At 42.0% G+C, this 21,778-nt stretch overlaps 1 protein-coding gene across 2 annotated transcripts in view; it reads left to right on the top strand.

The window, feature by feature from the left end:
* Positions 1-21,778, top strand: part of PDE11A (phosphodiesterase 11A) — a 226,632-nt gene that overhangs the window by 9,415 nt on the left and 195,439 nt on the right. The window contains exon 1 of one of the 2 annotated variants that reach the window (XM_026647595.1): positions 2,665-3,123. The exons of the other annotated variant lie outside the window; for it this stretch is intronic. Coding sequence (XP_026503380.1) covers positions 2,665-3,123 — 459 coding nt within the window. Of the gene's footprint in view, positions 1-2,664; positions 3,124-21,778 lie in introns of those variants that run through there. 2 annotated transcript variants of the gene reach the window in all.

Raw genomic sequence — 21,778 nt, 5'->3', positions numbered from 1 at the left:
GAGCAATACCCCCTGCCCGGGCCTGGGCTACGCAGTAGACCCCTGTCGCCCCCCTGCAGGAGACCCAGTCAGAAGCTTAGGGGCATGCGGGAAAACGGAGCGGCTCAGACGTGTATTTCGCGCCTGCGCACAGAAGACCCCCTCCCAGTGCCTTTGCTCTCGATTGACAAGTTTCTGCAGCTCACGATGCGCGGTTTCTCAATGAAACGCAGGCATCTTACGGAGCCAAGGCAGAATGAAACTTCACTGGGCGCAGTACACCCGAAAAATAAACGGCGCTAGCAGGCGGATTTCACTCACTGTGCTAAATGCAGCATAATCTAGGACAGACACCGGGTCACTTCCTTTGTCTGTTTCCTTTCTCTGGACAGGTGATTAGATTTCTTTTCTCTTTCTGACAGTCACAGCCCCTGTACATTCCGGTGAGCCTGTTTTAACCTCCCTGATGCCTGCAGCAGAAGGGGGCGGAGGGTAAATCAGCTCTTACAGCACAGAAATCTCTTCTGCCCCTTTCCACACACGCTCATTTGCACGGGTCTCCATAATTGGCGTGCTGCTTTATACCCACACAATTCAAGTCCGCATTCTGGAGGGGGCTGTTCATTGGGGATTAGTTTTCTGGCAGTGTTTGAAGTCTCTCTCTCATTTGATTAAGGATTTGGCGGTGTGTTTTTCAGTGAAAATCTCATTCATTAGTTTTTGAAATCGCCTTCAATCAGCCCCCGGTTAGGGGATGAAAGCTGTATTCACGTGTTAAGATCCATGACTATGTTTTCAATCACTTATGCACAGGCATCAATTTAGCAAGTAAATGTGCTTCCCCACGTGTCCGTAAAAATAACCCCCTTCCATCTGTCTCGGTGGATGTGCTCGGCGCTCTGTCTCGCAGCTGATGCTGCAGGAGGCACACGAGTCGCATGTGTTATTTGCGGCTCCTATACGCTCAGCGAAGCCGCACGTTCCCATGGAAAGGTGACCATGTGCGCCTCCTTGGGTCTCCCTCGGGAGAAATGACCACAGCAAAGGGCTCCCTACTAGGGTGATCAGATGTCCCGATTTTATAGGAGCAGTCTCAATTTCTGGGTCTTTGTCTTATATAGATTCCTATTTCCTCCACCCCGTCCTAATTTTTCACACTTGCTGTCTGGTCACCCTACTCCCCACAGAGGTACTCACGTCCTCCCATTCTACATTCACAGGCTGTTTGCAGAAAGCCAATAAGGAAAATACCCAACAAGGCATCGTTAAGTATAGAGTGCGAGTATGATTTTCAGGCACAAACAAGTCAAATAAGACAAGGGCTTTTTTGAAGGAAATATGTTCACCGATTTTTAAACGAATATAAACATAATTTAATTTATATTAATAGAAACGCAATATTTATATCACACATATTTACACTTACCAATATTCCCACGCACAAACATCCACACTCACAAATCTTTCTCGCACACAAACATGCCCACAAATCCTCCTCCCTCCCCACACAGGGATGAATGAAAGGACTGAATGCCTTGAGCTCTTTCTTAGTTTGAACTATTAACAATGCAAGGCTCCTTGCTTGTAGCTCCCCCAAAGTACTGGTGTTCACGATCCATAAGGAGGACAAGAAGGGCACACTGCATAATCTCAGTCACTCCGCACCGCACACTGAGTAGCCATGCTACTGCCTCCAGGAAAATAGGATGCTGCTGACTCTGTCCCTGGTATCGCCACTTGCTTTTCCTCTCCCCCCCCCCCTCACGCGTTCTTCCCTCCCTTCCCACTCCCTCCCTCGGTGGTCTGGTGGCTGGGTTACGCAGGAGCAGCCGCTTGCAGCAGCAGCAGTTCGCAGAAGGGTTTCCAAAAGCGCTTTCGGATCAGTGCATCCCGGGAAAGCCGCGGCAGCACCTTTCCCTGAGGAAGTGGAGAGAGCAGGAGGACCTGGCCCAGAACCAAGCGCCAGACCAGGGAGCGGGTAGGGGAGGACAAGGAGAACCGCGGGCCAGGCGAGAGCAGAGAGCAGGGGCCAGGTGGAGGAGGAGCGGCCAGGTGGAGGAGGAGCAGGAGGCGATAAAAGAGGAGGAGGCGGGCCAGCCTGGACAAGGGCGGAAAGTCAGACAACGTTGCTCCCTCACTTCTGGGCAGCGTCCCCACCTCTGAGGGAGGGACCGCTCCCTGCGGCCCGAGGGGGCTGGGAAGCCGGGTGATCTCCTCTCCCTTCTGCCATGGTTCATCGGGGTCGGAAATAGTTCGAGGCAGTTTCGGGAGCGGTCCCAAGTTAGGAGCGGAGCTGGTGTTGGGAGGCGGCGGCGCTGGAGCCCGGGGACCATGTCGGCTGCCAGCCTGGACTTCGCTGCGGTGGAAAGTTTCCTGGACCGGCACCCGGAGCTGGTGGAGAAGTGGCTGAAGAGGAGGAAGTCGCTCGCCGCAGCGCCTCCCAGCGCCAGCACAGGCAGCGCCGGCGGCGGCCTTGAAGCCCGGCGAAGCAGCGGCAGCCCCAGTCTGGGCCCCGCCAGCAGCTGGGCCAGCAGTGACCCCGGGGAGGCCAGCGCCGCCGGCGGGCTGCAGCGAAGGGCCTCCCAGAAGGAGCTGAGGCAGAGCTTCGCCAGGTCCAAGGCCATCCACGTCAACCTGACCTACGACGAGCACGTGCACGCCCGAGCCCAGGAGCCCCTCAGCAGCATGCGGAGAAGGGCCCTGCTCAGGAAAGCCAGCTCCTTGCCCCCGACCACGGCCCACATCCTCAGTGCCCTGCTTGAGTCCCGGGTCAGCCTGCCCCAGTACCCGCCCACTGCCCTGGACTACAAGCGCTACCTCAAGGAACACAACGAGCGCCAGTTCTTCCTGGAGCTGGTCAAGGACATCTCCAACGACTTGGACCTCACCAGCCTCAGCTACAAGATCCTCATCTTCGTCTGCCTCATGGTGGAGGCTGACCGGAGCTCGCTCTTCTTGGTGGAGGGAGCCGCGGCGGGCAAGAAGAGCCTGGTGTCCAAGTTCTTTGACGTGCACGCGGGCACCCCACTCCTGCCCTGCTGCAGCACCGAGAACTCCAATGAGGTGCAGGTGCCCTGGGGCAAGGGCATCATCGGCTACGTGGCGGAGCACGGGGAGACAGTCAACATCCCAGACGCTTACCAGGTAGGACTGGGGCCAGCCATAGGGCTTGTGAATTTCTGGGCACAGGAACTCGTGTGCTGGCCACCCGTGGGGACTCAAGGTCCAGCTGCCTGCCATGTGCCCCTCAGTTTGTGGGGACCTGGGTGAGGCTTCCTGGCTTCTGGAGCACTGTGACTTTCCAAAGGGGGAGCAGGGCAGGGCAGCCACACTTCCCCATTATTGCTGGAGGGGGGGACGGACCTAGAAAGAATTAATTTTTGTAACCATAGGATTAAGCCTGACACTAGGTAGAAATCCCATTCCCCATCCAGCACACTGAGCTCTTAGTGAAATTGATAGGTAGTGAGATGTCAGGGTTCTCTGGGTGGTGGCTCTGCCAGGCCCTGGCTAGGGCACGCCACTTAACCACACTGGACCTTAGCTTCCCAACCAAAGAGGAAAATTCAAAAGGTGGGTGACAGTCACCTTGCATTCAAACACTTAACAGATCACTACAGCAGTACAATGTGAGACTGCATCAGTGTCATGATATAATGTTGTATTATGATGACGGCTTGTGGGCTTCTGAAGCTGATTTCGGGAACCATTAATCCCTCATAGGCATTATTTGCAAGACCTGAGATTGCTCAAGTAAAATTAGAACAGATCCACAAAATCCAGAATGTCTGATAAGGCTAGGTTAACTGGCTGTAAAATGAGTACTATTATATTTCCATACTTCACATCACAGGGTTGTTTTAAGGCTTGATTCACTTTGCAGAGTACTTTGAGAACCTCTGATGAAAGGTGCTATAAAAAAGTGCAAATTATTTTCCTTATTCTCTATCACTGCTGAGTTAAACTTCCCTTCCTGGCTACTACTAAACCAATCTAAAGATAAAATATTTCTGAAAAGCCTTTGCATGTGCCCCTCTGGACCAGCACAGATTTCCAAACCTATTTCTGGGAACAAGGTAACAACTCCCATCTCCCCTTACAAGGACTTTCTCCACCACTTCAGATTACTCACTTTGCACTCTCAGGATGAAATCCTGACCTCTATGAAGGTGATGGCAAAACTCCCAAATCCCATTGACATGGGTAGGGCCAGGATTTCACCCTGAGCTTTCTCAGTTTAGATCAGCTTACGCACACACACTTTTTAAAGCAAAGAACCACATATCCTTTCAGGTTTCCTGCTCTTCTTTTTGTTTACTTTTCCTTTCTGTTACATGTAAAACAGGCCTCTCTCACCCAATTAGGTCATGGAGAGCTATATAGGATTGAGAAATATATGTCTTCATAGTAGGGACTTAAATATTTTAACTGTTTGATGATAAACATTTGCCCAATGTCTAATCTTGTCCTAGAATAATAAAAAGCAAACACAAACAAAAATTGACACTTGTTCCTGAACCATGCAGGGAGAAGACTGGAGATTAGAACAGAGCGTTTTTTTAAAATACAGGCCTGTCAGGATGAATTTTTTGAGTTTTGAGTGATACTATTTATTATTCATCAAGGACCCAAAGGTGTGGTAGGCACTTTAGAGGCATAAGTTGAGACAGGTCTCTGCCCCCCAGACTTTACAAACTAAAGAGAGAGAGGACAGAGGTTAAGAGAAAGGGATATAACACATAAAGCAAAGTGACTGAGGCCAAATTTTGGCACACATCTGATAAAATCAGATTTTTCTTCTTTTCCCTCCCCATTATTTGCTCCCTTTCCCCCTCTGTTTCTGATCTAGCCCTCCCCTCTAAAACATCACCATCATCCCCGCCTGCCCTTCTTTCCCAATCATTGACAGTGGGCTGACTATGAGATGGTTGCAACATGAAGAGATTAAAGCAAGAAGTAGCCAGCCAGGAGATTCCCGCAGTAGTCCTAAGTGTCTATAATATCGGTACTGGAGTTTGCTAGTGCCAGGATCTGCCCCTCACTATATCATCTATCCTCTCTGGGTTTATGGAGTCCCTGGACAGCTCCAGGTGCTTTCCTTGCAGGAGGTGAGGGGACCACTGGTGTGGCATGGAGTTTCCTAGGGATGAAGGACTGGAGCATTTCAGTTGATCTTGCCCCTTTTCCTTGAAAGAGCTCAGTTACTTTAATAGATTTATTTGTTCACGGCAGAAAATGGAGAAAAATAATTGAGGCATATTCTATTAACTGACCAATCAATATTTATTTTACATTCTATTTCTTATGGCTGGCTTCTGTTCATTGTAGTTAGACTAAAAGTTTATAACTAATACACTTCTCTGAGTGCTTAAATTCACAATATATACTTAATGGGGATGAGGGTGGAGTCTTGGGCCCTGTTCTCCCCTTATTTACATCAGGTTTACACTGTGCAACTTTCATTGACTTCAGTGGAGTTACTTCAGATCAGCTTTGGCATCAGAAGATTCAGTCTCTGTGGATTCATTGAGGGTTTTGTATGAGAATAGAATTGAGGATCTGGCTTCTCTTTTGATTAACCAGGGTGGTTCTGAGTTAATGCAATTTATCTTCTTGTGCCTGGCACGTTTGTGACCATTACATATTATTAAAGCAAAAGGAGACGTACTCTATTTAATACTAGCAAGAATAAAGACCCCGAAAGAGGCTCAGATACAAGTGCAAAGACAAGTGACAGATGTTCCCTTTCAGATCATTGCTAGTGCTTTCAGGTCATTGTTAGTGCTCACAATACACTACTTTAAAAATTAATAAAAATGTGATATGATTAGTCAGTGATGATGAAGGTGTTTGATCAGCTGTGAAGTGAAAAAAACATCAACAGGTAGCTTTGTCAGGCTGACAGGTGGAGGAAAAAAGGATGACAGTAACATTCCTTTTTTATATTAGAGAGTGACTGCAGTGAAGTTAAAGGCTCAGGTGTTCAAAATATTGAGAGATATTAAGTAAACAAACACCTTTAATTTCATTTAAAGATTGTGTTTCAGAACATAATAAAGCAAGTTAAAGAGACAAAGATATTCCCCTAATATCATTCAACTGGTTTATAGATAAGTGAATTTAATTAACAAGAAATTAAAAAGATTTAGGCCGTTTATCATTCAATGTGTTAACCATCGCTTTTACTTCCACGGGGCCTGATCAAACTCCCATTGAAATCAGTGGAAATCATTCCATTAGCTTCAGTGGAAATTGGATTGGGCTCTTGTTACAAACAGAGACCCTTCAACTTCCACTGAAGTCACAGGGAGTTGAGTGCTCATCATGTAAGATTGGGCCCTCATACTTTAGGTCCCAATCCTGCACTGTGATGTGTGCAGATAGGTCTTCTGTGCCCATACAGAGCTCCACTGGTTTAAATAGGTTGTAATAACTTACATGGTGTTTTCAAAGAGGATATAATATTTTTGTTACAAAATGCCTTTTTCTGAAGTGGAATAGTCATGAAATCAAATAATAGCTTGAGGCCTTAATAGTGAATCTGGTGATGGTTAGGTTATTGGGCTGGATCTTGCGAACCCTTACTCATGCGAGCAGTCCCATTGAAGTCAATAAGACTACTTACATACTTACTTTGCAAAATCAGGACCAGAATTAATTTTAAATTTGAAGATTGAATAGTAATCAATTTTTATTAATATTAAATAACTAATTGGCTCTGTTTCCCCAAGGTAACTTGAATTATGAAGTTTAAGAGTCATTAAACATTTCTGAGTCTAGCAGAGAACAACAAACATTCAGCGTATGAAAGTAGGAAATTCCTGCTGATGAATGTCTTATACCTTAGCTTCTAGATATTGCATGTTTAGTTCTATTATTTTATTTCTTCATTACATTTCCTTTAATTAAAAATGCCTTTTATCTTACAAGTGAAATATCACATATTTCAACTTAAAGCAAGCCTTTAGAAATGTATAACAGCAGAAAAAATGAATACATTATAATTTTGTGCTAAGTCGTTTATAAAGATAAATTGTTATTAGGAAGTTTATGCTAATGAAAATTTTAAACTTGGATGAAGTGTAGATATTAATGGAAATACATCCTTTGTTTTAGTTTAAGAGTCCAGTCTTGCAACTTTTATTTATAAATAATCCAGTTGATTTGCAAACAGGAATTTGTCAGATTTAGTTTAAAAAAATGCATGTACACTGGTCATTGACATATGGGGCTGCTTCCATCAAGAAGACTCCGCAGGACTACTTTAGTAATGCCACTCACTATACGTGTATTTCTTTGAGACTTACTCCAACTGGAACAAAAAGTAGGTAGTGTAATTTTTTGGAACATCACTGATTCTCAATGGAAAACCTTCATTCTAAAATTGCAATGTCTCTTAAATGAGAATATTTTAAGAAGCAGATTAATGTTAATCAGTAAGGAAATTAGGACCCAATCCTGCTGAGTACTAAACTCCTGCAATTTGTTGTTTTCATTGAGAGTTGAGGGTGCTCACCACCTTGTGTGACATGCTCAGAACCTGAATATAACTGTGTCTACTTTAACTACACCAGTACAACTTGTGTATGTGGACAAGTCCTCAGACTCAGCATCCCTTCTCCCATCAGCTGAGTACAGGGAAAGCTACAGCTCAGATTTCAGGTTATCCCACTCCAGTTTCCTCAACAGGGTCTAGGAGCAACAACAGGGAAGTCTTGACCCGTATTTCTAATGTGAAAAACAAGCAGGGGAAAAAAAATGTATGAGAAAAATGCCATGAGGCCATCATAGTACATTATAAAGGTGCAGTATTTGTGCTCAGCTGCTAGAGTAATGAGTGCATTACAAATACATAAGCAGCAGGCATATAGAATTCATCTTTAATCATTTGTTAAAAGTATTTCACTTAGGTAGCTTAAAGTTATAGATTGTCAAGACATTAGTCCTTTTTCTTCAAAGTGTTTTACTGCTTTTGGTCCTTATTTATGGTTTATTTCCATCTTACCCCAACTTTTGTACGTCAGCAAGCAGAGCAGCATTTTAAATAATATTGTAGTCACAAGAAACATTAACGTTATCTGAAATATAATTTATTAGTTTAGCTGTACAAAACTGGGAAGCTAATTTGATGGCATCCCAAATCCTTCCACAGATCAGTGAAAACAGCACACTCAGTAGAGCAGTAAGTACAGTCTCAAATGGGTAAAAATGACATTCTGCCAATGGCAATTAAAAACAAGGGGAAAGGGTACTATTATGATCTTGTATTAAAACCATAATTATGAAAAGCAGTTTTAAAGAAAATAAAACATGAATTTTTAATAAGGTGGGGGAAGAGAAAAAGAGCTATTAGAAGAGAAAAAGATCATTCCACTTGTAAGCTGGTGGGGTGCAATAGAAATAAAATCAGGAATCAAATGGTTTGTCCAACAGAAGTAATGCTTTATAACAATACATAAAAACAAGTTACCAGAAGCAAAACCAAGCAAAACACAAAGCCTTGCCTTCTGTGCTGCAAAATCCCTGAAAACTTAACAAATCCAAATATCTCCAGAATGGGGTTCAGCAAAGTCCTGAAAACCTGAATGTGGGAACTCTCCTCTCAGTGGCTCCCCAGTAGCAATTCTTATAGACTGTCTTCTTTGTACCTATGCAAGGATGCAGAGGAAAGTCATGTTGCCTACTGGGAATGTGCTGTTGCGCTGCACTCTGGCACAATTCGCTCTTTCTGTAGAATACACCAATTCTGATAATATAGAGTATGGATTACAGCTCTTGGCTGGATTTTTTTCTTATTATCATACAGTAATATTACAAAGGCTCACAATCATTTGTGTAAATGTTTTAGGCGGGGAGTTCTCTTGTGGGAAAGGCCTTTTAGATAACAGAAGGGCATGAGCAGATAGGAGCTGCATTTTATTGTGCAAGGTAACCATTATATATCAATATTAATACTATATCTCTTTCAGTTTCACAGAGTTGATAAGTGATTGTCAGCATAGGGCCTGGGAGGTGCAGTTCAATTTAAGGGAAACATTTGAAGAATAGTTTTATTCAGCAGCTTTTAAAAGCAGACATCAGCTGGTAGTTGTGATTCTCTGTGCCTCGGGGGAACACCCAGCACCCCCATGTTCATCCTTGTAAAATGATTGTGTGGTATCCAGTGCAAAGTTTGTCATGTCGGGTGTCTTCGGAAGGCTCATGATGCACTGAGCATTGTTGTTACAGTAATGTTTTAGGTTGTAATTTCATGTATGTAGTTATGTAGGATTGTGTCTGGGATCGGAGATATTGGCTAGTGTCATTCAACTGCACAATCCAAGGAGCAGCTTACATGCCAGAGGCTGTGCGTGAACAGCCCAGGAGTGGGGGTTCTCACAGCAGAGCACTGTAAGGCTGGCTCCCAGAGTCAGGGATTGGAGTGACCTAGCAGATCACGGGTCCAGATAACACCAGAGGGGAATGTCATAGTAGTGTTGTATTCATTCCAGTACTAGCCAGTAATATTTCCTTCCCGAAGGGTAGAATGATAGGTATTTTGAAGAGCAGAGGTCACAGAAACATGACAAACAAGATAGACAATCTAAGAAAAAACATCAATTACACAAAATATAGCAGAAATGAATTCTGAGATTTTTTTAGGACATTAAACATAAATGGACGCAATAACAGGAAATGGAGAAGAGAATTAAAATAGTAAAGAAATATATATTTCTTTAATGTGCACAAGGACATTATACTCTAAGATGAAGATTTAATTTAAGTTGAACTTAAGGTTGAGTGTATGAAGTAGTACTTTATGGTAACAAACATTGTATGGTATCAAAGGGGTAGCTGTGTTAGTCTGGATCTGTAAAAGCAGCAAAGAGTCCTGTGGCACCTTATAGACTAACAGATGTATAGGAGCATGAGCTTTCGTGGGTGACTACCCACTTCTTTGGATGCATCTTCTTTGAAAGCTCATGCTCCTATACATCTGTTAGTCTATAAGGTGCCACAGGAAACATTATATGGATGTTGTAATTATCCCCAAACCAAATATTACAAACCCAGGAAATTCAAAGTTAAAGTTATAATACTTGAACATGTTCAGATAAGAAATGCACAGTTAAAGCACCTGAGCAACCTTTACTCTGCCTTATAGTGATGCCATGTAATAACCATATCATTCTGATTAAGGCATTTTAATTTTTGTGGTCCCAGAACAGACTAAACTGATTTTGAAAGACACATTAGTTTTTTTCATATATTTGTTTGGGGGCCTTAACTGTGTATTTCCATATCTAATTTTAGAGGTCCTGGGCAGCAACTCCAGCTGCAGCAAATCAAAATTGGAGGTGCTCAGTATCTTTGCATAATCAGGCATATCTCTATAACTTTGTTCTTGTCTTCATTTTCCTTTGTCCTCTTATGCTGCAGAATTGTTTCAGTTCATTTCTTAGTGTGTCTATTATATGTGTATATATAAAATATACATATGCATACACAAACAAGAGTGAGAAACAAAAGATAAGGTGACTAAAGAAGTAGCAGCCAAGAATTAAAATTTGAAACAACAATTTAGAGAAATATAAATATTAAATTCCAATTCCTTTAACATAAATGAGCATAAAAGTCAAGAAAGAGGAACTCCAAGGAGAAGCCAGCACTTACAAGTCGACACAACAGTACAGAAAAGATCTGGAAGAAGAAAGGTAATGCAGAGATATTTTAGGATAAAAATCTGCAACATGCTGAGCACCTTCTGCAAGGTGTTGGCTGCTCTCAGTTCAATGAGCAGAGCTGAGATGCATATATAACATTTACATATACTGGGAGGTGAGGACACTCAGATGTTCACAGTAGGTGCTTACAACCTTATACATGTAAATACATTAGTAGCTCATTTACCTGAATGGCTTTTATCTGGAACTCCCCATTAGCCAGACATGTTTTAGGTCTCACATATGCATTATTTTCAATGAATGTTCCCTCATTTGTCCACATAAATTAACAGTGTACAGTACAACATACTGAGCAGTATCATTTCTTATCATTAGGAAATATTTTAAGAGGCTTTACTCAAGTTGACAGAAGTCTCTAGGACCCAGATCCTGCAAACATTTAACCCCATGTGTAACTTTAAGCAAGTAAGTAGTTCCATTGAACTGATTGGGACTACCAAAACACATAAAGTAGGCGCATGCATAAGTGTTTGCAGGATCTAGGGCTAAACCTGTAGGCAAATTCCATTGAAGTCAGTGGAAATTTTGTTATTTACTTGGAGATACAACAGGCCTAAAGCCATCCAATAATTTGTATACAGTGATCATGACTCTTTAGGGGAGTGACTTTGGGGGTTTGAACCATAAGAACGACCATACTGGGTCAAACCAAAGGTCCATCAAGCCCAGTATCCTGTCCTCTGACAGTGGCCAATGGCAGGTGCCCCAAAGGGAATGAACAGACAGGTTATCATCAAGTGATTCATGCCCTGTCACCCAATCCTAGCTTCTGGCAAACGGAGGCTAGGGACACCATTCCTGCCCATCCTGGCTAATAGCCATTGATGGACCTATCTTCCATGAATCTATCTAGCTCCCTTTTGAACCCCCCTTATAGTATTGGCCTTCACAACACCCTCTAGCAAGGAGTTCCAGAGGTTGAAAGTATTTTTTTGTGCAATGCACTGTCTTGTGTTTGTTTTAAACCTGCTACCTATTCATTTCATTTGGTGACCCCTTGTTCTTGTATTATGAGGAGTAAATAACACTTCCTTATTTACTTTCTCTATACCACTCATGATTTTATAGACCGCTATCATATCCCCCCTTAGTCGCCTCTTTTCCAAGCTGAAAAGTCCCAGTCTTATTAATCTCTCCTTATACGGAAGCTGTTCTATACCCCTAATCATTTTTGTTGCCCTTTTCTGAACCTTTTCCAATTCCAATATATCTTTTTTTAGATGGGGCGACCACATCTGCATGCAGTATTCAAGGTATGGGCATACCATGGATTTATATAGAGGCAATATGATATTTTCTGTCTTTTATCTATCCCTTTCTTGATGACTCCCAACATTCTGTTTGCTTTTTTGACTGCCGCTGCACATTGAGTGGATGATTACAGAGAACTATCCGCAATGACTCCAAAATCTCTTTCTTGAGTGGTAACAGCTAATTTAGACCCCATCATTGTATATGTATAGTTAGGATTTTCCAATGTGCATTGCTTTGCATTTATCAACATTAAATTTACCACATTGCTAAATGGGAGTGGAGTAATGGCTAGATCAGATGGGTTCCCTGAGAGGGTCCTGGTATGAAAATAGGGGTTGTTGTATGGAAGAGTTTGAGAACCACTGTGCTAGACCAAATAGTAATGGAACTGATGCATCAAGGTTTAGTATGACAGGAACCTGGGTTTGTAAAAACTGATTACCTGACAGATCATATTTCTTTGATAAAACTACAAGTTATGGAGATGAACACAGAGAATCTGTCATACGTGGTCAAACCACAGGTTCATCTAATTTGATATACTGTATATGGTGGTGTCATCAATACCTTTTGGTTTGGAGGAAGAAAAAACATTGCTTAATGCATCTAGCTCAGCAGTTCTCAAACTTCATTGCACCGCGACCCCCTTCTGGAGCCCCACTGCCGCGGGCTGAAACCTTTGGGCTTTGACTTCAGCCTGGGGTGGCAGGGCTCAGGCTTCAGCTTCAGCCCTGGGCCCCAGGAAGTCTAATGCTGGCCTTGGTGACCATTAAAATGGGTCCGCGACCCATTTTGGAGTCCCACCATTCAGTTTGAGAACAGCTGATCTAGCTAATAATGTGGTAAAAAAAAAGTTCTTCCTGACTCCTGTTGTTGATTAACTCACGCTCTGAAGCATGAGATTTAATTATGCATGTTATTAGCTTAACATTCATATCTACAACGTTTTTAACTGGTCATGAAGCTATCCACTCTGTTTTTAAATCAGCGATAGTATTTCACCATGAATTTCTCGCGAGTGAGTTGTGTAGCTTATTTTGCTAAGTCAAACATTATTATACAAGAAAACAATCACATAGATAATGGATATACAACAAACTAGTAAATGAGATAGGTTTCAGGGCTCACATACAAAAATTCCCAGCACATACACAAAAATAGATCATGTATTGCATTGAAACAGTATCACTTCTGGTAAGATATTAATGCATGAAATGTGGTTTTGATACACTGTACTGCAGGATATGCTATTAATAGGAATGATACGCATGAGCTGTAAACAGCAGTATTTTTGTTCTTTCTGCTGAAAGCTTAGTGAAACTTAAATATCTGAAATTGAACAATAAGCCCCCCTAGGGCCAAACCATGTTACTTATTTCAGAGTTTTTCCACAGCTAGAGGAATAAAAGTTAACTGAAATTAATCGACAGCCTTAACTCACGCGATTAACTCAAAAAATTAATTGCAGTTTTAATCGCACTGTTAAACAACAGAATACCAATTGAAACGTATTAAATATTTTGGATGTTTTTCTACATTTTCAAATATATTGATTTCAATTACAACACAGAACAGAAACAGTGTACAGTGCTCACTTTATATTATTTTTATTACAAATATTTGCACTCTAAAAATGATAAAAGAAATAGTATGAGGTGAATTTAAAAATACAGGTACCATCTCTTTATCGTGAAAGCGCAATTTACAAAGGAGGATTTTTTGTTACATAACTGCCTCAAAAAGAAAACAATGTAAAACTTTAGAGCCTACAAGTACACTCAATCCTACTTCTTGTGCAGACAATTGCTAAGACAAACAAGTTTGTTTACATTTATGGGAGATAATGCTGCCCGCTGCTTATTTACAATGTCACCTGAAAGTGAGAATAGCCGTTCGCATGGCACTTTTGAAGCTGGCATTGCAAGGTATTTACATGCCAGATATGCTAAACTTTCAAATGCCCCTTCATGCTTTGGCCACCATTCCAGAGGACATGCTGATGACTCTCGTTAAAAAAATAATGCGTTAATTAAATTTGTGACTGAATTCCTTGGGGGAGAATTGTATGTCTCCTGCTATGTGTTTTACCCGCATTCTGCCATATATTTCATATTAAAGCAGTCTCGGATGATGACCCACCATGTTGTTCGTTTTAAGAACACTTTCACTGCAGGTTTGACAGAATGCAAAGAAGGTACCAATGTGAGATTTCTAAAGTTAGTTATAGCACTTGACCCAAGATTTAAGAATCTGAAGTGCCTTCCAAGATCTGAGAGGGATGGGGTGTGGACATACTTTCAGAAGTCTTAAAAGAGCACCACTCCGATGCGGAAACTACAGAACCCGAACCACCAAAATGAAAATCAACCTTCTGCTGGTGACATTCTGACTCAGATGATGAAAATCAACATGCATTGGTCTGCACAGCTTTGGATCATTATCGAGCAGAACCCATCATCAGCATGGACGCATGTCCTCTGGAATAGTGGTTGAAGCATGAAGGGACATATGAATCTTTAGCGCATCTGGCATGTAAATATCTTGCAATGCTGGCTGCATGGCACTGTTGTAACACCTGTTCGGACTTTCAGGTGACATTGTAAACAAGAAGCGGGCAGCATTATCTCCTGCAAATGTAAACAAACTTGTTTGTCTGAGTGATTGGCTACACAAGAAGTAGGACTGAGTGGACTTGTAGGCTCTAAAGTTTTACATTGTTTTATTTTTGAATGCAGTTATGTACAAAAAATAACTCTACATTTGTAAGTTCAACTTTCATGATAAAGAGATTGCACTACAGTACTTGCATTAAGTGAATTGAAAAATACTATTTCTTTTATTTTTACAGTGCAAAGATTTAGAATAAAAAATATAAAGTGAACACTGTACACTGTTTAACAGCACGATTAATCGTGATTAATTTTTTTAATCGCTTGACAGCCCTAATAAAAATATACTAGAAAACACAATGGCATGTGAGAAAGGTGGGGCACAGCATGGTAGGTCAGGGGTTCATGTAGACCTGTGTTTAATCAGGAAGATTGCCTTGAGGACCTCCTCTCCTACCCTTGCTGACTAGAGACTACTTCCCCTCCCATTGTGATTTTGTAATTTCCCTATGTCAGCTATATAATCCAACTGTGATTTTCTAAGAAGCCTAAGAGAGTTCAGTGTCCAACTCCTATTGTAGTTCAAATGGGAGTGCCTTAGTTTCCCCTGAAAAATCTCTGCCTAGTTGAATACATAATGTTATGAAAGTGTATGATTTAATTGTCTTTATTGTGATAAATGTTTTGATTTGTTTGGAAAACATTTGTCATTGCATCAAATTCTGTCTGGTGCCAGGGCAGCTCTGTTCAGGTCTCTGTAGGTGCAGTGAAGCCAATGGATCCAGCCACTTGAAGAGTCCCCTGATTTAGAGAAATTCTTGTGTGATCTAGGTGAATGACCCCAGGAAAACACAGGGCTTTCTATCAAAGGCGGCTCATTAGATAATGAATAGTGGCTTGAGCTGCTTTGTGCACAAAGCTCTTGAGAAGAAGAAATCCTTTTACTAGTTAGGCTATGTCTACACTGGCAACTGAACAACAAAACTTTTGTCTTTCAGAGGTGTTAAAGAACCCTCCCCCCAAAAAGACAAAAGTTTTGCTGAAGACAAGTGCTGGTGTGAACAGCTCTCTGTTGGCAGGAGCGCTCTCATGCCGGCAATGCTACGCCGCTCGTTGGGGGTGGAAGTTTTTTGTTGGCAAGAGAGCCGAGAAACAGCGACTACACTGCATGACTTTTAGCTGTTTTATCTGTTTTTCATTTGGAGAAATATAGCTCTTCTTGGTTAGAAGAAATTTTATGGTAAGTGAATTGAATGTGCATGTTTTCTTTGGGGCTGTGAAGTTTGAGGAACTGGATAACTGGGCTGCCCAGTGTCTGTCTTTTTTCCTTGTATTTGGGGATTAAGAGATTTCGTTGTGGATGGGAAGCATGGCTACAACATTCTTTATATAGGGTATTTTCAGAGATTGTGCCATTTTGGAGTGATTTGTGTAATGCAGATTTGTTTCTTTTCTTTGAGATTGTTTATCCATTTCTATATGGGGGGAAGTAATCAGTGTTTTCTTAATTATGCATAATTTGATTTGTGCAACACATGATGTTCCAGAGAAGAACTGTAGAATCTCTAGAACAGCTCCGATGCCTTTAGTTAATGTTACGTTTTTGTTTCATCTGTATTTAATTTCATTGAATTTTATGTTTTGAGCTTTTTCTGGATAGTTTACTATCTTTTGGGTTGTTCTTTTTGTTTCCCATGGGGATTATTTTGTTTAATTTTATAAGAAGCATGATGAGGTGAGTTAATAGATCTTTTCCATCATTAATTTCTATAAGTATCAAAGCTATTGCAGCAAGGATTCCTATAGAAGCAATCATAGTTACCTTTAATGAGCTTCATCTATCAATGCTGTTTTACAATGCAGTAATCAGTGGCTTTAACCATGGTGTTAGCTTATTTCACCCTTTCCTTATCTTTCTGCCAGAGACTGTTAGTTAACTTAGAGAAATACGACATTCTGATTTGTAATTTTAAAATAGCATGTTGGAAGTCAATTTGCTTTGAGTTTTTAGCCTGAGTACTAGTGGCTGTAGTTGTCTTTGTAAAGTATTTGAGTCACTCTTCTTGAGAAGAAGCCTGTTAACCTGCAGATCCTCCTCATTCTTATTTTTGTCAAGAACTTTAAAGAGTGCCTTAGTTCTGCTAGAATGGCCTTGCAGCTAGCTTTCTGCTGTTTTGTGGGATAAGGTAACTCTTAATCTCAAACTGTAAATTTGAGTAGGAGCTTTTTGTCTGTGCACACTTGTTTTTCCACTCAGTCTGTTCCCATAAATGTAACACATTAAGATGTGCCTTTATACTTTAGCCTCTTTTACAGAAAGCCTATAGATCAGCATTAAGACGTAATAGCTGGGAATATATTCAGGCAGGGGGCTCATTGTGTATTATATTACAGGGGTGGCCAAATTTACTGGTCCTCCGAGCCACATACGACAATCTTCAGAAGTTCGAGAGCCACTCCTGCTGAAGCTCTGATCCCTGGCAGGTGCGCCCTGCTGGGCAAAAGCCTCGAGATCCTCCTCCCCGCTGGGCAGAAGCCCCTACCACACCACCCCGCTGCAAGGCAGAGGTCCTGAGCTTCTTCCCACCCCAGTCTGGTAGGTGGAAAAGGGGGGCTCTGTGATCTGCACTTTAATGGCAAAAGAGCTGCATGTGGCTCGTGAGCCAGTTTGGCCACCCCTGTTATATTAGGTGACTGTTAGTTGACCTGCTTTGGGATTATATTTTTGGGCCAAGTCATACTGATCCTACTCATAAACAGGAAGAGTTATTGAACACCAAAGTGCCAAATCACAGACTGTAGAAACCAGTAGTAACTACTCTGGAATTAGCAGTTCTAGGCTAGAGTTCTGCTCAGTAAACAAAACAAAAGCATTTTGTTGATGACAGTAAGTGGTAATGAAGGCAGATCTTATTTTGAGACAAAGTGCTAAAATGGCTACCAGATGTTCTAGGCAAAGAAAGATGGCTTAATAACCTATGCCACTGAGAGTGATATGGGTTGAACATTGTCAAGATTCAAAGCTTAAAATATTCCCATTCAGCTAGAGGCTGATGCAATAGGTGATGCAACTATCAGAAGGAAAGACATGGGGACAGAAAGATGTGAATATAATTAAGATCACATGGTTATTTAGCTCTCTCATGTGAATGTCTTCTTTCAGCAATATAAATACCAACTGAAAAATCATTTTGTTTACTTTAATCTCTTTTCTCCCTAACAGCCCATTGAAACCAATTTCTTATCTGCCTCCTCACCCCATTATTTCAGAAACTAAGTTCAATTTTATTTTCATTTTGACTCGTTCTGTTTTATTTATTGTTTTTTCCAGTTACCATTTCTCCCTCTGCTCCCAGTTAAATGAACTAAATTTCTCTTTGCCTGCCTTCCCTGCTCCACCCCCATTTTCCATTAGTGTCACTATGCACCTCTCCCTCAAAAGCCCTTCCCCAGCACAAGTGGGGGGGAAGTCTGACAACATCAGGTGGTAGGAGGAGTAATAAGGCTGGAGTGGGTCTGAAGGTTTCCCTTTCTCCTGCTGCATCTCTGACAACAGCCAGTCTCAAGGTATGTCTTAACACCTCAGTCAGAGGTGTAACTGCAGTACACATAGACATATTCAAGCTATCTTTGATCTAACAAGCTTGAACAATAGCAGTGCAGCTGGGGCAGCACAGGCTGTGTAACCCCTCCTGCCACCTTGGTTATGTACTCAAGCAGCTAGCCTATGCTGCCATGGCTTCACTGCTATTGTTATTCATGCATGCTAGATCAAAGCTTGCTTGGGTATATCTATAATGTGCTGCAGAGTCACACCTCTGAATGCAGTGCAGACATACTCTGTCTCTCTTCCATTCCTGGGGCTCAGGCTTCTTGGATCCACATGGGTCTTTTATTCCCCTGGAGGCCTCACCTCAGATATGAGTAGAGACTTCTGGGAGGCTGTTACAGAGGTGGCAGGAGTCAGAGGGAGCGGTGTCCAAAGACCCCCTTACTGTACTCTCTGGCACTGTCACTACTGTGTCCAGTGATCTCCATTGGGTACTGTTAGCCCAGCATCCACTGGCTGGAATACTAGGATTTATTGAGATCCTGGAGCATGGTTACTTCCATGGACAAACTTGTTCAAGTCATGAGTCAAATATGTCTGATCCAGGTTTCAGAAATAAACTAAGAGCACAATCAACCCAACCCCAGAGAGGGAAAAAAAGGAAAGTGGTCTAACTAGAAAGAAGACTATCTCTATGTGCACTGCCTATCGGGGCAGATGAACATCAAAACTAAAATAGCAGAAGTTGAAGTAAACAGAGTGGAGCCTGCACTTAGAAATTTCCTCAGTCATTGTAATTCAATTTGGTGGGCTGGTGATTGACCTCTTTGCATCTGGAAACAGCAGTAAAGTGTCCTGTGGCCTCTCCATGTTTCAGGACCTGGGATGCAAAGTGATGGATGGTCTCTTGCAAAGCTGGGCAAGGTCTTTGTTGCATGCCTTCCCATTTTTTCCACTGCTCCCCAGGACTATTCAAAGGATAGAAAGATGAGAGCAGCAGTGATACTGTTTATGCCTTTCTGGTTGAAGAGGCTATGGCTCTCAGACCTGATTAACCTAGTATTGAACCTAAAAATTTCCTTTTTTTGATTACTAAGGTCCGCACATCTCTCTCTTCAGACAAACAGATAATCCAGAATAGAGATGGAAATAGATACCTCAATATTTGTATTTGCTTCATTAGGGGAAGTGTCCCATGCTCTGCAGCAGAAGAAATTGTGCTTTTTCTTCAAAGTATCATTAATACACCCTGTAATTTAGGAAAATAGATTCATTTACCGAGATAATTCTATTCTAATGGGAGGGAACTTAAGGAGGTGGGGCATTTGCCTGTTGCTAAGTGATTGACAGGTCTGATTCTGCCCCCAAACTGCAAGCAGCCTGAAGTATCCCTTTTAATGGACATGTAGACCTTATTACTCAAAGAAAGGAAATTGAGGTAAGCACAGAATTTTTCTTAATTTTTGGCCCATTCATCTGTTTGTCTTGGAGCTGTCTATACCTTTTCCTTGAGGCTACCCCTATACCTAAAAGCTCTCCCTATTCTGGCCTGTCAAGCTACCACCCTGTTTTAATTCTTATCCTTCCTTAAAGTTCATTTCTTTCATGATGCCCAAAAGTGGTGAATAAACAATAATATTATTAGTAAAATAAAGATTCCCAGTCATTCCAGTATACCCTGTCTATTCTGTTTTGCTTTAGACTAAGATCCTTGGGGCAGGGACTGTGTTTATTTTGTCTCTTCAATAATGCAAAGCATATTATTAGTATTTCAATAATAATAAATTCTGGATAATAATTCAGATGTAATATAGAAATAGTTGCAGTTCCCTGATGAAATAATGTCATTGGGGTATTTCATTTTCTGAATTGGTAAAACCTACTCTGTGATAGTTACACTGAATTCCATTTTATTACATGAGTTAAGACAGAAGACAACCCTGTTTATAGGAATGATCTTACATAGTGCAGAGTGCCCCTTACTAGCAGACTGAGGGCTCTCAACTCCTCTTGAAGTCATTGTGAGGGTGCTCAGCAGTTTGCAGGATGCTTTCAACACCATGCAGGACTGGGCCCTTGGTGCCATTATTAAAAGCCATCTATCTATCTATCTATCTATCTATATATATTAGCTCTGTTAAAGAAATTGTCAGACAAGTAACTCAAGGGAATCTCATTGCTTTATCAATGATTACAGTTTAGTAACCCACTCTTTCTAGAAACAAAAAGATGGGTAGTACACTCCTGAGGCACAAATAAAGCCCCAGGAAGAACAACAACTCCTAATTAAGTTACAGCATTAAAAAACAAACCAACCCCAGATACATTGATTGCGACAAATCACAGTGATTTAGAAATGTAAGTGATAGTCAGTATTATGATCCCTACTTTGACAGATAAAAGATGCTTGATGAGGCATTAAAAACAGCCAAATATATGTTTAACTCATTAAACTGGTTGAGTGTTAGATTACAAGGCATTATTTTCTTCATGTTACTCTTCTGAAAAGACTACAATGTTCTGTTTCTGTAAGCACTACAGTATTAACATACTAACTGCCACATGCAACAGGAAAGCATGATTTAAAATAAGCCTTTTTTAATAAGAAGTGAGATTTATGTTTACATCTATGAATATTCAAAAAAATCCTTGTATCAAAAACTCCAGTTTAGAGCTAAATTCACAAAGGTGCTAAGTCATCCTAATTTATAAGAATGATTGGTCAGTGTCACCTTTCATAATAATAGCTGTGAACCAATGGATTATCACCAGCCACCAGCCAGTTTGACAGATGATCACTAAGGTGACTTGAGTTTCTAGCTAATCTCCAAATCCTAGGGCTCGGAATATCACCAGCCCATTGTCTGATGTGCCAGGATGACCTGACCACCACAGAAATGATGAGGAAGGAAGGGGACACCAGAGAGAATGTAGGAATACTTATAAAAGGGGCATATTGGTATTTCATTTATCATTAGCAGTACCCAAAGTCTTTAGTTCCATTTCCCCATAAATTCTTTTACCTCTCAGGCAAGTCCAAAATTTCCTAGGCCCCAGCCTGTGCCAACTCTTCCCAGTTTCAATGCCTTTTCCCTCAAGATGATTCCCTGTCCCCTTACACCAGGGGTGGGCAAACTTTTTGGTCCGAAGGCCACATCGGGGTTGTGCAACTGTATTTCTGCTTTAGTTGGTACAATGAACAATATTTAATTTAGTTTGTTCAGTATTTAGTCTGAACAAACTAAATTAAATATTGTTCATTGTACCAACTAAAGCAGAAATACAGTTGCACAACCCCTCCCGGGTAGGGAAAGCTGTGCCTCCCCAAACAGCCTGGCCTCTGCCCCCTATCCGCCCCCTCCCACTTCCCGCCCCCTGACTGCCCCCCTCAGAACCCCCAACCCCCTGCTCCTTGTCCCCTGACCACCCCCTCCTGGGATCCCTGCCCCCATCCAGCCCCCCTGCTCCCTGTCCCCTGACTGCTCCTACCCCTAGCCACGCCCCCTGACAGCCCCCCTGGGACTCACGCCCCCTATCCAACCGCCCTCTGCTCCTTGTCCCCTGACCACCCCCTCCTGGGACCCCCCACCCCTAACTGCCCCCCAGGATCCCATCCTCCCTGTCCCCTGACTGCCCTCCTGACCCCTATCCACATCCCCGCC

Source organism: Terrapene carolina, unplaced genomic scaffold, assembly GCF_002925995.2.
Source record: "Terrapene carolina triunguis isolate 2854851 unplaced genomic scaffold, T_m_triunguis-2.0 Scaffold62, whole genome shotgun sequence".
NCBI classification, from domain to species: Eukaryota; Metazoa; Chordata; order Testudines; family Emydidae; genus Terrapene; species Terrapene triunguis.
The sequence above is the reverse complement of the archived record's forward strand: the minus strand, read 5'-3'. Positions and strand labels throughout refer to the sequence as shown.